Below are 16,214 nucleotides of genomic sequence, written 5' to 3'. Positions count from 1 at the left end.
ATTTATCCTCGTATTGCTTTTGCCAAACATATACCTGAACAACATAAGACTGGTTTTGTGATCCAGGGTCATCAATAATGGAGCACCTACCAAGACATCACAATAGGAAAAGGAGAAAATGCATTAATATGAAACAGCTGGGAAATTTTATACATGACAAATAAAAAACAAAACATTCATAATTACAACTAGACCCAGATCTGATAATTATAAAAAAAATACCCTCTCTATTAAACAGCTCAGACTTCTAACTTTCTTCTATTAATATGTATAAGTATGTAAATGTCCAATTCAATTTCACATTCATTCATTTTCTTTTCGGCTTAGTCCCTTTAATAATCTGGGGTCGCCACAGCGGAATGAACCGCAAACTTATCCAGCATATGTTTTACGCAGCGGATGCCCTTCCAGCCGCAACCCATCACTGGGAAACACCCATACACACTCATTCACACACATACATACACTATGGACAATTTCGCCTACCCAATTCACCTGTACCGCATGTCTTTGGACTGTGGGGGAAACCGGAGCACCTGGAGGAAACCCACGCGAACGCAGGGAGACCATGCAAACTCCACACAGAAACGCCAACTGACCCAGCTGAGGCTCGAACCAGTGACCTTCTTGCTGTGAGGCACTTTAATTCAATTCAACTGTTAAAAATAATTGTGTAATGTTGGACACTGACGCACTCAACGACAGTGAAATCTAGATAGGATACAGCCGTAGATACACGCAATATAGCAACATTTTTGTAACAATGTATAACAATGATTAATATTTTTACAGTACTGTGATGACTGTGTTTAGGCGTTATTAAAATACAATTTTATTTTTATTTTACTAAATAACGTAAATAATACTCGGTACAACTACTGTTTTTACATTACTGTGACGGTTGGGTTTAGGGTTGGGTAGACATTAATAAAATACAATTAATGGGAAATTTAATAAATGATATAAATAATTCTCGTTAACTTGCAGCCGCAATCATATCTGATCTAGCAACAACCCTCAACGGCCGCTGCTTTGCTCACGTAGCGAAAGAGGCGGAGCTTTCAGGCACTGATGTTGGTTTATTTATTTTGGATTGTGAAAGCAAAAATCTCCTATACGACAGTGATTATAGCACCTCCCGATGGTGAATGGGGTTATACTCGTAGCAGGTATTACTTAGTAGTTTGGTCATTTATTTTGCTAATCTGGCAATTTTGCTAATTTGTTAGGGTTACATTTGGGATGACACTACATACATGTACTATGCTGTGGAGTGTGTGATTGCATAAGTACACTGAAAAAAATAATTCAAAGATGATTCCTTGGATTTACAAAAATATTTTTACGTTAAGTGCTTGTAAACAATTTATTTGGGCTGAATTTAAACAAACAAATTAAGTTGAGCATTATTACATTTTATTTGGTTGTTTAAATTCAACACAAATAAATTGTTTGCAACAGTTCTGCAAGCAACACTTTTTTCAGTGTACATAGTGCATAGTGTGCCATTTGGGACGCAGCTAAACATGCGTCACAAATCGCATACTTATGCACTATTCTACGCCATCTTGTAGAATAAATAGTGTAAGTAGTGCATTCACACTGAATAAGTGCACTTTAAATACCCAGATGATGCACTTATTCAAGCGTTAAAATGAAGTGTGGAATGACGGATACTTCACGCACTCAACGGTCGCTGCTTCGCTCACATAGCGGAAGGGATGGAGCTTTCGGGCACTGATGTCGGATTATTTGTTTTGGATTGTGAAAGCAAAATTCTCCTATGATTGACTATAGCGCCTCCCGATAGTGAATGGGGTTATACTCATGGCAGGTATTATTTGGTAGTTTGGTCTTTTATTTCGCTAATTTGGCAACCATCAAAGGTCATCTGGGAAACAATTTGAATTTCCGCTCAGTAAAAAAACGTTAATGTTCTATTTGGGACGACACTACATATATATACTATGCTGTTGAGCAGGGCCGTGCACAGACTCTTAAATGGGCAGATGCCTACAGGGGGGTGTTGATCGCGAAGTGAAGACTGTGTGGGGTTGATCGGGAAGTAAAGAACAGAGGGGTGTTGGGGGGGGGGGGGGGGGGGGGGGGGGTTGATGGAGATCGCGAAGTAAAGACGGGTATTAACGGAATCAGTGGAGGCTCAGATGACGCGTTGGAGGAAGGGGGTACAGACTAAGAGGGGCACCTCAGCCAATGAGGGCAGAGGGGCAGTGGCTCTAGTCACCGGGCCACGCCCCTGTGCACAGCCCTGCTGTTGAGTGTACAAGTGCATAGTGTGCCATTGTGGATGCAGCTAAATATTCCCAAATCGCATACTTACGCATTTTTCTACGCCATTTAGTAGTATAAATAGTGCAAGTAGTGCATTCACACAGAAACTCAAAAAATAATAAGTTCGCTTTAATTACCCGGATGATGCACTTATTCAACTGTTAAAATGAAGTGTGAAATGATGGACACTTCACACACTCAACGGCTGCAGCTTTGCTCACGTAGCTGAAGGGGCAGAGCTTTCATGCACTGATGGTTGATTATTTTGAACTGTGAAAGCAATATTCTTCTACAAGAGTAATTATACCACCTCCTGACGATGAATGCAAAGGTATTATTTGGTAGTTTGGTCATTTATTTCACTAACTTGGCAACCGTCAAACGTCATCTGGGAAACGGTCTGAATTTCCGCTTAGTAAAAAAAACATTAGTGTTACATTTGGGACAACACTACATTCATAAACTATGCTGTTGAATGTATAAGTGTGTAAGTAGATAGTTCATAGTGTATGATGTTCCATTTAGGACGCAGCTAAACATGCTTCCTAAATCGCATACTTATGCACTATTCTACGGCATTTTGTAGTAGAAATAAAGTAAGTAGTGCGTTCATGCTGAGTAAGTGCACTTTAAATACCCGGATGATGCACTTATTCAAGCATTAAAAAGAAGTGTATAATTATGGACACTTCACGCACTCAACGGCCGCTGTTTTGCTCACGTAGCGGAAGGGACGGAGCTTTCGGGCACTGATGTTGGATTATTTGTTTTGGATTGTAAAAGCAAAATTCTCCTACAAGTGATTATAGCGCCTCGCGGTGGTGAATGCGATTATACTCATGGCAGGTATCAACGCTGGTCTTAGGCCGTCTGAGAAATTGTTTGAATTTCCGCTTAGTACAAAAAAAAAAGTTAAGCTCCATCTGAAATCACATACTTCCTTACTATATAGTACACTAAAAACAGTATGTGAGTAGAGTCGTATGTCCCAAATCATAAAATACTAAAAACAGTATGTAAAAAGTACCTGGATCAGTGGTGTAGTCGGGGCTATACGCACATATACTCAGCATGCCTACTTTTATCCACTAGCTGTTTGGGTATTACGACTTCTGAGGATCAATAATTGCGTATACCCTCAGTATACTCACTTGTTTGGCTGATTAGACTTCCCCTTTAACTGTATACCAAATGTTTTTTTTTTACTTATTTTTTGTTTATATTTTGCGCCATTCCCCGCCCCCTAACGACCACAGCAGCTGTGAGAAAATTTCGTGAGTTTTTCCGAAGTCAACTGAATGATGTCTCGCCGAAACATTCAGGTAAAATTATAAAACAGCATGGGCGGGTTGGGTGGGTAATAGTACACCACCTTTTTTTTAGGACTACACCACTGACCTGGATGACCTACTACTTCCAACGAGATTCTGAAGTGCACATTGGATGCTACGCTACGCTATCCCATGATACACCACGAGAGAATTCATGAATGGGAGTGAAGCGACGCAACTGAAGCAGGTAGGTCACGTGATCATGACAAAATGGCGGAAGTAGCACTTCAGAGCTCCATTCATACTGCTCACATTGATACTGTATAGAATGTACTTTTCTAACAGCCGAGTAGTACATTTAAATTCAAATGTAGTATCTACTGAGTAGTAGGCCATATCGGTCACAGCCTTAGTGTTCCATTTGGGGCGGCACTACATTCATTTACACTATGCTGTTGAGTGTGTAAGTGCATAAGTACATAGTGTGCCATTTGCGACGCAGCTACTGTTTCTGGCTTTTGTAAAAATGGGACAGACACTCATAAGCAAGGTTCGACCAAAAGGATCCGTGATTAAAACTTTCCACCAATCCAGAGCTCACCGTTTTATTGAAAATAAAGTTAAAACCTTCTCCTGTCGAAGGGATCTTTCAACTGCAGGAATAAGAAAATACACATGCAAAGGAAGCAGGTGGACCATATATGATAAACTTTATCATACAACCAGGGGGAGAGATGAGTTTATCATTTATAAAGTATCATTGACAATAGATTTACAAATATAATAATAATAATAATAATAATAGCTCGGTTTAAGAAAAACAAAAGAAAAGAAAAGCTTGATATTTACTAAATCAGACCAAAACGAGACTATTTAAATCTGTACAAGCATCTTTATCCGCACCCAACTGTTCATCCAGTGTCCACAATGCAAGGTTGAAAAGTCTCACGCAATATGTACAACGAATCGACAGCGTTTCCGAGCAGAACATCAAGCAAACGAATCATCTGAATCATCAGTTCCAGCATTATCCTAGTCCAGAATAAGACTGAGCTTGAGAGGAAGACGGTTTAATTCTTGCAGACGTTTCCTCATGATCTTCCTCTTCACTTGATGTGCAGCAGCATCTCTGTGTCCACTTTTAAGCGTTTGCGTTTGGGTTGTACGATGTCATCATCGGAGTCCTCTGAATCCTCCTTTTCGGCCTCGATTTGAGTTTCCTTCTCCATCACAACCGGGAACGTCTGCTCTGGAAAAATCTCCAGCAATCGCTCCTCAAAGTACAGACTCACGGCTTTTCCCGCTTCTGCCACTTCCGAATCAGCCTAGAAGAGGGAGGGAGAGGGTAAAGAGTGTGGAAATGCCAGGAGGTGAAATGCAGGCCCAGAATGGATGAAGAGGAGGAGGAAGAGGAGGAGAGAATCACAGACAGGGTTAAAAACTCCTGCTTTGGATGCTTTCGAGTGCCAGCACTGCTGAACCCATCGGTGTGGTGCACGAAACATCTTACCTGGACATTACTCTGTTTCTCCTCATCATAAACCTGGATTATTCGAGACATCTAAAAAGGGCAACGACAGCACAGAAACAAAAGGAAAAAAAAAATACAAAAAGAAAAGGGGGAAGAAAGATTTTATACCATCTATACAGTGAGGTCGCATCCTCATCTGTACGTTAAAATGTCCAAGGAGCACAATTGGGGCCTTTTGCTCATAATTAAATATCTTTCGATTTTTAAGACACTACACTGCCTGACAAAAGTCTTGTCATTGATCCCAATTGTAAGAGCAACAAATAATAACTTGACTTCTAGTCGATCATTTGGAAAAGTGGCAGAAGGTAGATGTTTCTGATGAATCATCTGTTGAACTGCATCCCAATCATCACAAATACTGCAGAAGACCTACTGGAACCCACATGGACCCAAGATTCTCACAGAAATCAGTCAAGTTTGATGAAGGAAAAGTCATGGTTTGGGGTTACATTGAGTATGGGTGTGTTCAGCCTCCACATGAAAGTCCCTGAAAGCAAAGAAGGTCAAGGTGCTCAATGATTGGCCAGCCCAGTCACCAGACATGAACATTATTGAGCATGTCTGGGGTAAGATGGAGGAGGCATTGAAGATGAATCCAAAGAATCTTGATGAACTCTGGGAGTCCTGCAAGAACGCTTTCTTTGTCGTTCCAGATGACTTCATTGATAAGTTATTTGAGTCATTGCAGAGATGTATGGATTCAGTCCTCCAAGCTCATGTGAGACATATACAATATTAATTCTTTTTCCACTGCACCATGACTTTATATTCTATACTGTACATTATTTCTGTTAAGTGACAAGCCTTTTGTCTAAGCAAAGTACAGACCTAATTAAATCATTAAAAAAAAAAAAATCAAGGCATGATCATGTATTATTTTGGTAAAATAAGCATAATCTAAAGGCCTTTGCCTTTCATATAAGCCACTTCTAATACAAAATGATCAACTAGAAGAAGTTATTATTTGTTGTTCCTAAAACTTGGATAGGCGACAAGACTTTTGTCAGGTTGTGTAGAAGGGGTTTTTCATACTCAAAAACAAATAAAATAAAAACATCCTTACAGTTATGCTGACAGATGCAAACTAAATGGTAAACTGGGTGAGAAGGTTACAGAAAAACCTAAAACTATTACTTAACGTGCTTCTTTGACATGATTGCCACAGTCATTAAGTGAAGACAGAAAAATGTCCACATTTAGCGTTTTTTTTTTTTCCATTTAGACAGAAATAAACATTTTAGTAAGGTCATTTAAATATCACAATGACACTGTGAAGTGCTACAGCGTTTAATCCTGTCTTGAAGAATTAACTAGTTATTTCTCTCACAACAAACACCCTGTTTGTGTACTTCAAATATACTATCCCTAAAAAAAAAGTCTCATATTTAACCCTAATAATGGATCCAGGGGTCTGTTTTAACGAAAATTAAAATATCTAAATAAATAAAAATAAAAAAACATTTTAGAAATCAATGAACCCAGTCTGGCATTTGAAATTTAAGCTGTTCGCAAACCTCAAGAAGCAAAAACATTGTAAAGCTCACAATGCTCAACAAAATGGTAAAAATACAATTTTAAACAAGACTTTTTTAGAGACGTGAAATCATTTTTGCATATTAAAAGTGTCAGAATAATAATTTGATATTTTCCGGAATGCAAGTATTTCATATTTTGCGCAACATGCTGTAATTAACATTATAATATGACTTTCATGAGGCGTTTAACATCAATAAAGCAAAACCAATCCAGACGCTCCAACATTCGTATTGGTGCTGAATGACCAGAGAGAGACGAGAGCATTTATATTTAAAAAAGAAAAAAAATTAAAAAGATAATAATAATAATTATAATAATAATAATAAGCAGCATTCGTAAGGGGTTTTTGCTCCGGGTAACTAATGTCCTCTGCATCTAAGTGTGCTCCATACAGGTGAGTGGGCTTGACAAACCACCTGCAGGACACACTCTGTCCTCTCTGTATGCTCGGAGGAAAAACATTTAAATTGTCATAGCCTTTTTATACTGCAACTTTTTATAATCCTCACTTGTAAGTCACTTTGGATGAAAGCATCTGCTAAATGAGTAAATGTAAACAACAATGGAGGACATACAGCAGATGCTTTTCTTGCTTCTTGGCATGTGGCTGTTTGTCCCAAGAAGACAAGCTTTGTTCGAGTATGGTTCATTGCTGTCTACCATCATCTTATTATTACAGTGTGTTTCAGCGGTGTATTAAAAATGTCACTTCCTGAGTTGTCCTTTCCATGACATTTAACTAGGGCCAGACCGATTCTACAGAAAATATTACTTTGCAAGTAATATGGTACGATATGGTTCACTATTTTGGCACTTCTGACAGTAGAAATGGAAATAAAATGCATACCGTACTATAGTGTACTGAACCAATCCTCTATGTGGAAACCAGCAATTACATCAATACCAGTTACTACCAGTTTGAGCTGGGTTCAAACCAGCTCCAAATGAGGAACTACTTTTGTCTCCAAAAGCTGTTCCTAGAACTAAAATCATTCCAAGTTCCAGCAATGCAAATACACCATAAAGCAAGAACGTCTGTCAATTGTTTGTTTGTGGAAAAATGTTCCTCCAGTGCAAAAAAAAAACCCCTTTAAGACCTGCAATTTTAAGTTTAACAAATTTTCTTAAATCCTTTTTTTTTTTTTTAGTTCTGAATAATGTTACATTTAAATATGCTGTGGTGCGAAGAGAACTAAGATACATGCTGTTTTTAATTTGTTTGATTTAGGATTGTTATTGATGTTTTGAGGTTTTATTTTTACGTACTTTCCGGAAAATACAGCAGTTTTGTTTTAGGCACTAAACAGACACTTACATACATACTTTAAAGACCCCATGATATTAAAATGACATGACAGCTTTGTGGCTTTTAGTCCATTATATATTCTTATCATCAATATTACGGTAATGTAGTGTTGGCACGATACTGGAATTATGTACCAATCAGTACTGAAACTTTAAAAACATCCATTTTCTGCTAACATTTGAGCACTGTTCTCAACAGAAATAACTTTGATTGGCCATGAAGGTCACCAGTTCAACAAACGCACCACTGTTTACTGAGTGTAACCACAGATACAGGGACACTGAAGCATTTCAGAGCAGTGAAGGTCAGTCGATTCATCAGCAGGTCGCTTATTTGTCAGCTCATAAACAGACCAGCTGATCTTTGCTGATTTAAAACACTCCAGTGTCCCTGTATCTGTTGTTAAACTGATGTGAAGTTCGGTTAATTGATGACCTTCCTGGCCAATCACAGTCATTTCTGTTGAGCACGTGAACACAATGGTAAATCAGCACTGTTTAAGAACACGCTCAAATGTTGGCAGTCAGTAAATCAGCATACTATCATCTCAAAAACATTGCAAGAATTAGATGCTTTGTTTCCAGTGAAGACTTAGAGAAACTTGTTCATGCCTTTATCAGCAGCAGGGTGGATTACTGTAACGGCCTCCTCACTGGCCTCCCCAAAAAGACAGTCAGACAGTTACAGCTCATCCAGAACGCTGCGGCCAGAATTCTGACCAGAACCAGGAAATCAGAGCACATAACACCTGTCCTCAGGTCTTTACACTGGCTCCCAGTTACATTCAGAATAGATTTTAAAGTATTATTACTGGTCTATAAATCACTAAATGGCCTAGGACCTCAATATATTACAGATATTCTCACTGAATACAAACCCAACAGATCACTCAGATCTTTAGGATCAAATAAACTAGAAATTCCAAGAGTTTAGTCAAAGCAGGGTGAATCGGCTTTCAGCTACTATGCCCCTCGCTGCTAGAATCAGCTTCCAGAAATGATCAGATGTGCTCCAACATTAGGCACATTCAAATCAAGACTGAAAACACATCTGTTTAGCTGTGCCTTTACTGAATGAGCACTGTGCTACGTCCGACAGATCGCACTATTCTATTTTTCTCTTCTCTTTCATTCTTTTATAACACGTTTTATCTGTTTTTATGCTTATTTTTATATTTTTTTTAACCATTTTTATTATTTGTTTTTATTTTTCTTATACTTGTTTCTTTTATTCCTATTTGTGTAAAGCACTTTGAATTGCCACTGTGTATGAAATGTGCTATATAAATAAACTTGCCTTGCCTTGGCGGGAAATGGACATTTTTTAAATTTCAGGTACCGAATTCCAGAATCGTGACAACACAACCGTGTTCTCAAAAATTGACTTTATGCTTTTTTAAAAGAGAGATTTATATTGCAACTAACAAAACAGACAAACAAAAAGCTTTGGCCATTAAATGAAAAAATAAAGACCCACCCAAAGTTCTAGTACTACTTTGAAACACAAAATTGCACTCATTTAGTTTGATTCATGGGGTCTTGAATGAATGTCAGAAACTGGGAAGGACTACAAAACTGACATTCATATCATGCATTTGATGTCACTTTTAATTTTTATTGTTCAAATAAAAATACCAAACAATAATCAAATGTCTGAAACATAAAAAAACTGCAACATTAAAAATAAACATCACAAAGAGTGTTAGTCCTTCGACAAAAACTCTCAACATCCAGAAGAAAAAAAAAAGAGCTGCTGATTAAAGCTCAGCTTGACTAAAACCACAGTTAGTACTAGTGATCAAGAGACAGTGAACACATGCAATCCATCACATGTTCATGCTGTGTTGCTTTAGTGTATTTCAGACTCATTTCACGCATGCAACATCCCATCACACCCCTCAGGTTAAAGACATGCCCCGAACTCACCTCATTATATTTGGCACAATTGCTAAAGACAAGGCGCACGTCCGACACAAACTCTTTAGGGCTCTTGTAATGCAGTGGATGCTTTCTCTGTAGTTTCCGCTTCACCAGGGTCAAATCCATCGGATGCTTTATTATTTTATAGTAATTTGGAACCTGAAGAAAAATCAAGGCTTTAGCATTTAGAAAAGTCTTTTTGGATCTTTTCTGAAACCACATTTAACTTAAAAATAAAACATAAAATTAAAAACTATATTGACATATTTATATATATATATATATATCTATATTTATTTATTTATTTATTTATTTATTTATTTATTTATTTATTTATTTATATCTATCTATCTATCTATCTATCTATCTATCTATCTATCTATCTATCTATCTATCTATCTATCTATCTATCTATCTATCTATCTATCTATCTATCTATCTATATATCTATCTCTATATATCTATCTATCTATCTATATATGTATATGTATATGTATATATATATATATATATATATATATATATATATATATATATATATATATATATATATATATATATATATATATATATATATATATATATATATATATATCCATCTATATATCTATCCATCTATATATATCTATCCATCTATATATATATATATATATATATATATATATATATATATAGATATCGATATCTATATATATATCTATATATCGATATCTATATATATATCTATATATCTATATCTATATATATATCTATATCTATATATATATATATATCGATTGTTCATAAAGTGTTAAATTTAAAACTCAAACTTAAAGATAACTAGATTAAAAAAAGTTTTATGTAAGAGAGTTTTGAGTTCATTGTCATATCAGCTTCTCTGGCTATGTCATGTCATGGCAAAAAAAAAAAAAAAACATCAAGTTTACAATATTTTATAAATATCACTTTTCATCAACATCAATAAATAATATATAAGAAAATACATAAATAATAACAACATATACAATAGAAATTTAATTCTTTTTAAAGTTTACTTTTGATAAAAATTGTTAAATATTGGAGGGATTCTAAGGTGGCCGAGAGGTAAACGCGCTGCAATTTAAGAAAGCACAATCAATTAGAGGTCTGCGCTGGACTGATTTTTTACAGGTTTTATTCCGCACTCGACTGCTCCTGCTGTATGTTCAGTCATTGTTCACCCGCTGCCCGCTTAGAATTATTTTCTACCCGACAGGACCGTTCCCGCTAAATTTAGATTCTGGTTTCCAAAATCTCACAAAAGAGAGAGATAACAGATAAAACTGTAGGTTGTGCAAGGATTGTAGGTTTTGTTTGCCCCTTTGTGATGAGATGAGACAAATGCTGCCTTAAACTGTGGCGCGCATAAGACAGTTGGAAGTAACATTCGCCGGACACACATTCGCGTGTTAATTAAAATGAAACTATTCAGATGTTGCTCTGTAGCGCGGCAGAAGCTGTGAGCACAGGATGTATCGGTGCTCAATACGAATGAGGAAATCACAGATTTGCTGTTCTGACATAACATCGGGATGTTAAAAATAAACCAAAAATCTCACCTTTAAAAGATCACCTACAACTGCACTGAGCAATAGTCACGGCACAATTAACATTTCGCAGCAGCGTCCGTCTCGTTTTAGGGTCCCCTTAAAACATTTCCGTTGTGTTTCGTTCTATTTGCAAGTGTTGTGAGAAGATGCACTGCACTTTTGTCATTTGTTTGCGTTGTGAGAAAATGCAGTGTATGCGTTGTGAGGATTTGCCGCGCATGTGTTGTCAAACGGATAAAGATGTTTTCTTAACTTGCTGCCGTTTTTTGTATTTGCATGTGTTTTCTTAATTTGCAGCACGTTTAGCTCTCTTGGCTACCGTAGGATTCACATTTAAAAATATTTCATTTAAAGTCATTGTATAGTATAAAAATAGGGCAATATTTCAAGTGAAATATAAATAAATAAATAAAAAATTAAATCTAGTTTAATATAAATAACATTAAATTAATAATCTAAGAAGAGGGTGATAAAAAACAGAATTTTAATAATTCAATCCATTTAACTCTAATTAAGTCTAATTAATAATTAAGTCTAATTAAAATGTATGTGAGCTCAGCCTTTTATTTAGGTTTCTACAATCTCCCTCCCTAGAATCTTCTCCTTTGCTGAGAAGCTGCCTTTTATAAATGGGGAACGACTGAAACCTGTTCATCAATATAACATTAAAATGAACGCATTTAGGAGGAGCTTTTTAAGAGCAAAGTGAGGCGGGTATATAAGATAAAAATGATTACTCATCAGTGTGTTGCATTACTGCACTCAATAATGTAATTATACAAGAACTGTATTGCCACCATGACATTTAACAGCATGAAACAGCCCAGAGGCTCAATACATGTTTGAAAACAGACGACTGAAGTGCATGCGACCGATGCTGCTGTTTTTTAAGCTTTATTGCAAGGATGTTAATGACACTTCTAGCGGAGAGGCAGCAATTAAATATCCCAGCTCGTACTGAGCAATGGTGCAATTACACATCTGAGTATTGCGCTTAAAGAACACTTGATCAGAAACGACTGATGTTTATGGGGAAATGAGGATCTTGTGGGCTGGATGGGAACTCACCGAGGTAGGAACGGGCTCTTGAAACTCTGTGCTGAGCTCGTGACAGAAAACATGCAGTAGCAGACGCTCACATCGCTGCAAAACAGAGAGAAAAAAAAAGATCAATCGTCTGCAAAAACTGAAAATATATTGTTATTGCTGGGTCTTTCAATTTTACAATAATGCATTTTATTTTTTATTACAATAATGCATTTTATTTTATTATTATTTTATTATATATTATTTTTTAGTCGTTTTATTTTTAATTTTGTTAATTTAATTTTGTTTTTTAATTTTGTTATTTAATTATTATATTTTGTCATTTTATTTTTTATTGTGTTATTATATTTTTGTTATTTTATTTTTATTATTTTGTTTATTTTTATTATTTTATTTTAGTTTTTTATATTTTATTTTGTTACTATATTTTATGTTTGTCATGGTTTATTTTTAGTATTTTATTTTGTCATTTTGTTTATTTGTATTATTTTATTGTTATTTTGTTTATTTTTATTATTTTATTTTGTTAATTGTGTTATTTTATTTTTGTTATTTTAACTGATTTTGTTATTATATTTTATTTTATCATGGTTTATTTTTTATTATTTTATTTTGTCATTTTATTCGTATTATTTTATTGTTATTTTATTTTGTTGTCATTTTAACTTTTCTTTTGTTTGTTTTTTATATAATTTTGTTATTATATTTTGATATATTTTAGTTTTATTATGGTTTATTTGTATTTTTTATTTTGTATATTTTTATTATTTTATTTTGTTTATTTTGTTATCATTTTAACTTTTCTTTTGTTTATTTTTATATTATTTTGTTATTATATTTGGTTATATTTTAGGTTTAGTATAGTTTATTTTTATTTTTGTTTATTTATATTATTTTATTTTGTTTATTTTGTTATTTTGTTTTTGTTATTTTAACTTATTTTGTTATATTTTATTTTTATCATGGTTTACTTTTTATTATTTTATTTAGTTTTTTATTTGTATTATTTTATTGTTATTTTGTTTGTTTTTATTATTTTATTTTGCTTATTTTTATATTTGTTTTACGTTTTTTAACTTTTATTTAGTTTATTTTGTTGTTTTATTTGTTATTTTAATTTTGTTTATTTTTTATTTTATTTTTGTTATATTTTATTTTTATTATGGATTATTTGTATTTTTTATTATGGTTTATTTGTATTTTTTATTTTGTTTATTTGTATTTTTTTGTTATTTTTCTTATTTTATTTTGTTTAACTTGGTTTAACTTATTTTGCTTATTTTCTTGTTTTAAATGCACAAACAGCTGAAGAATGAGTTACTACAGCTGAGCATTTATGAAAGAGCGTTGGCGATGATGTATGTTTTTTATGCAATATTCCAAAATGACCACATAAATGGATGGAGGCATAGCTACTGTCACATCATGCAGATCTGTGCTTGCTCAGTACAAACACAAAATGTATATTTTCTTTGCATTTGTTTATAACTACTGAAATGTTACATTTCCTCTTATTTATATGCTGCTAAGAATAAGTTGATCCCTGAAGATGGGTCAAGAATAGCTTCATCATTGATCAAATAAATACACATTTTAAAACCTTTGATAAAATTATGCTTTAAGGTAGTAATTTCAAACAAATCTGATCACTAGAATAATATAGTTTTACAAATCTTTCTAAAATGTAAAGGAATTAGTGATGCAACTATATAGAAATTATAGCGGTACTGATTTTTATGAATAATCTGATTACAAAAACAAAATGTCAAACAAATACGGTACTGATTTTATTTTAAAACCTCAAAGGGATAGTTGAAAACGAAAATTCTGCCATTTACTCAACATCCAATTTTTTCTGTTGAACAAAAAGGAAGATACATAGAGAAATGTTGGGGAAAAAAGCATCCATTGACTTCCATTAATGCCAATTAAATTTGACTACCATTAATGCCAATGGCCATTTCCCCCCAAAATTCTTGTTTTGTGTTCAACAGAAAAAATAAATCCATTATTAACCACTTGAGTGCGGGTAAATGATGGAAACATTTTCATTTTTGGGAGAACTATCCCTTGAATGAAAGCAAACTGCAAGCAATCTTCAATATCTTTTGTACAGTGAAAAACCCATTGTTAGTGAAATGATTGTTGGCGTGAACAGGCTTATCTACAATCTGTGGTTCTAGTAAAAAGTGTTCACCTTTGTTCACTCAATTTCTGAGTATTATTGTGTTTGTTTGTCAGCGTGACTCACCCTTTGTTCTTCTGGACTCATCGCCATCTCATTTTTGTCTTTGTTTCTGGGTGGATCGTCATCACAGTTGTACTCGATCTCTGGATTTGCGAGATTTCTGCAGAACGTGCACATCCAATCTCCACTGCAATTAACCAACAAACAGAGATTAAAATGCTGAATTTTATATCTAAATATTAATTTAATTAATAATTAAAAACAATTGAAATTAATTAAGCAAGAACATTTTTTTACTCTCTTTGACATGTAGCATTAAGCAGAATATTACACCACTGAACCTCTACGACTACAATATGCAAATGACCTTGGTCAAGACTGAATAAACAAATTAGCCCCAGGTAAATTCAGTGCCTTCTTCCTCTGTTTTACAGCTTCTATTACATGTAGAGTAATTTCATTCTTCATACACTTTTTGTTTTCCTGAGTTGAGAAAAAATTATGTTTTTTCAAACTCCATAACATATTATTATTACACCGCATTTTCATGCCAACCCACAAGTTAAAGCTAGGCATCATTAGCTACATTTCCATTCATCCATTTTTATTTGTATTTTAGATATGCGTATAAAAACATGGTTGATGGAAATGCCAAGATGCGCATACATTTTGAAAATGTGCATAAAAAGCATATGCGCATAACTGAGTAGAATAAACTTTTTATTTAATAAAAAATAGATAGAAAAGATGCGCGTAAACTGTGATGGAAACACTTTTACCAAACAAATTCCAGTATGTGCATGTAAAAAGGTCATGTGATTTTGTTATGAAAAATCATGTGATGATAAAAATGTGTGTGAATGGACAAATCAGCGGCTGAGCACAATTTAAAACATCTGAAATGTTTTGGTCATTCTAAAACGCCAGAATCGTTTCAGTATTAGTGTTATTACATTATTAATGATCTCTAGAATCAAGAGCGGCAGTGCTCCGCGTCTCACGCCTTCAAACGCCACTGTGCGTTCACTGTGTGTCAGGATTGCCTTCTGAGACGCAAGTCATATATTACATGAAGAAAAGATTCGCTCAGCTTCTCTTAAAGCAGCAAATTCTGTTTCTACTGTTGATATTTGGCGCCAGTTAATCAGGAAGTGACGTTTTTGTTTACTTTGACTCGTTGGATGGAAACGCTGCTATATTCACACGTCTTTTATGCGATAATCCCCGAGGAAGGCTTATAAGCCAAAATTTGTTGGCATTTATTTTATTTCATTCAATTTTCTCCTTTATTGAAAGTGTTGCTGGATAAAATAATTTAGGATTAAAATGCTAATGTCACATGCTCTACTATTTCTGTTATTGAAACTGATTTGGCCAAGAATCAAGAGTCAACCGGCTTTAAAGGTGAAGTGTGTAAGTTTGACACCCAGTGGTTAGACTAGATATTGGACTCCCGGTTCAAAACACATGCAAGCGCAGGTTGCTAGATTGAAGACAGCAGAAGTGAGCCTTACTATTGAGCCAAAAGGCTGATTTAAGTCGTGTTCAAAATA

At 34.5% G+C, this 16,214-nt stretch overlaps 1 protein-coding gene across 2 annotated transcripts in view; it reads right to left on the bottom strand.

The window, feature by feature from the left end:
• Window positions 1-4,154: 4,154 nt before the first annotated feature.
• trim33 (tripartite motif containing 33) overlaps window positions 4,155-16,214 on the bottom strand; it is a 52,910-nt gene continuing 40,850 nt past the window's right edge. The window contains exons 16-20 of one of the 2 annotated variants that reach the window (XM_056464019.1): window positions 14,725-14,848; window positions 12,495-12,569; window positions 9,865-10,017; window positions 5,074-5,124; window positions 4,155-4,888 (exon numbers count right to left, since the gene is read on the bottom strand). In XM_056464019.1, the coding sequence (XP_056319994.1) occupies window positions 4,670-4,888; window positions 5,074-5,124; window positions 9,865-10,017; window positions 12,495-12,569; window positions 14,725-14,848 (622 nt within the window). In that variant the 3' untranslated portion in view covers window positions 4,155-4,669. The remainder of the gene's footprint in view (window positions 4,889-5,073; window positions 5,125-9,864; window positions 10,018-12,494; window positions 12,570-14,724; window positions 14,849-16,214) is intronic. The other variant, XM_056464020.1, reaches the window with a different exon arrangement.

Source organism: Danio aesculapii, chromosome 8 (assembly GCF_903798145.1).
Source record: "Danio aesculapii chromosome 8, fDanAes4.1, whole genome shotgun sequence".
Taxonomy (NCBI): Eukaryota; Metazoa; Chordata; class Actinopteri; order Cypriniformes; family Danionidae; genus Danio; species Danio aesculapii.
This window is presented reverse-complemented; position numbering and strand designations above follow the sequence as displayed.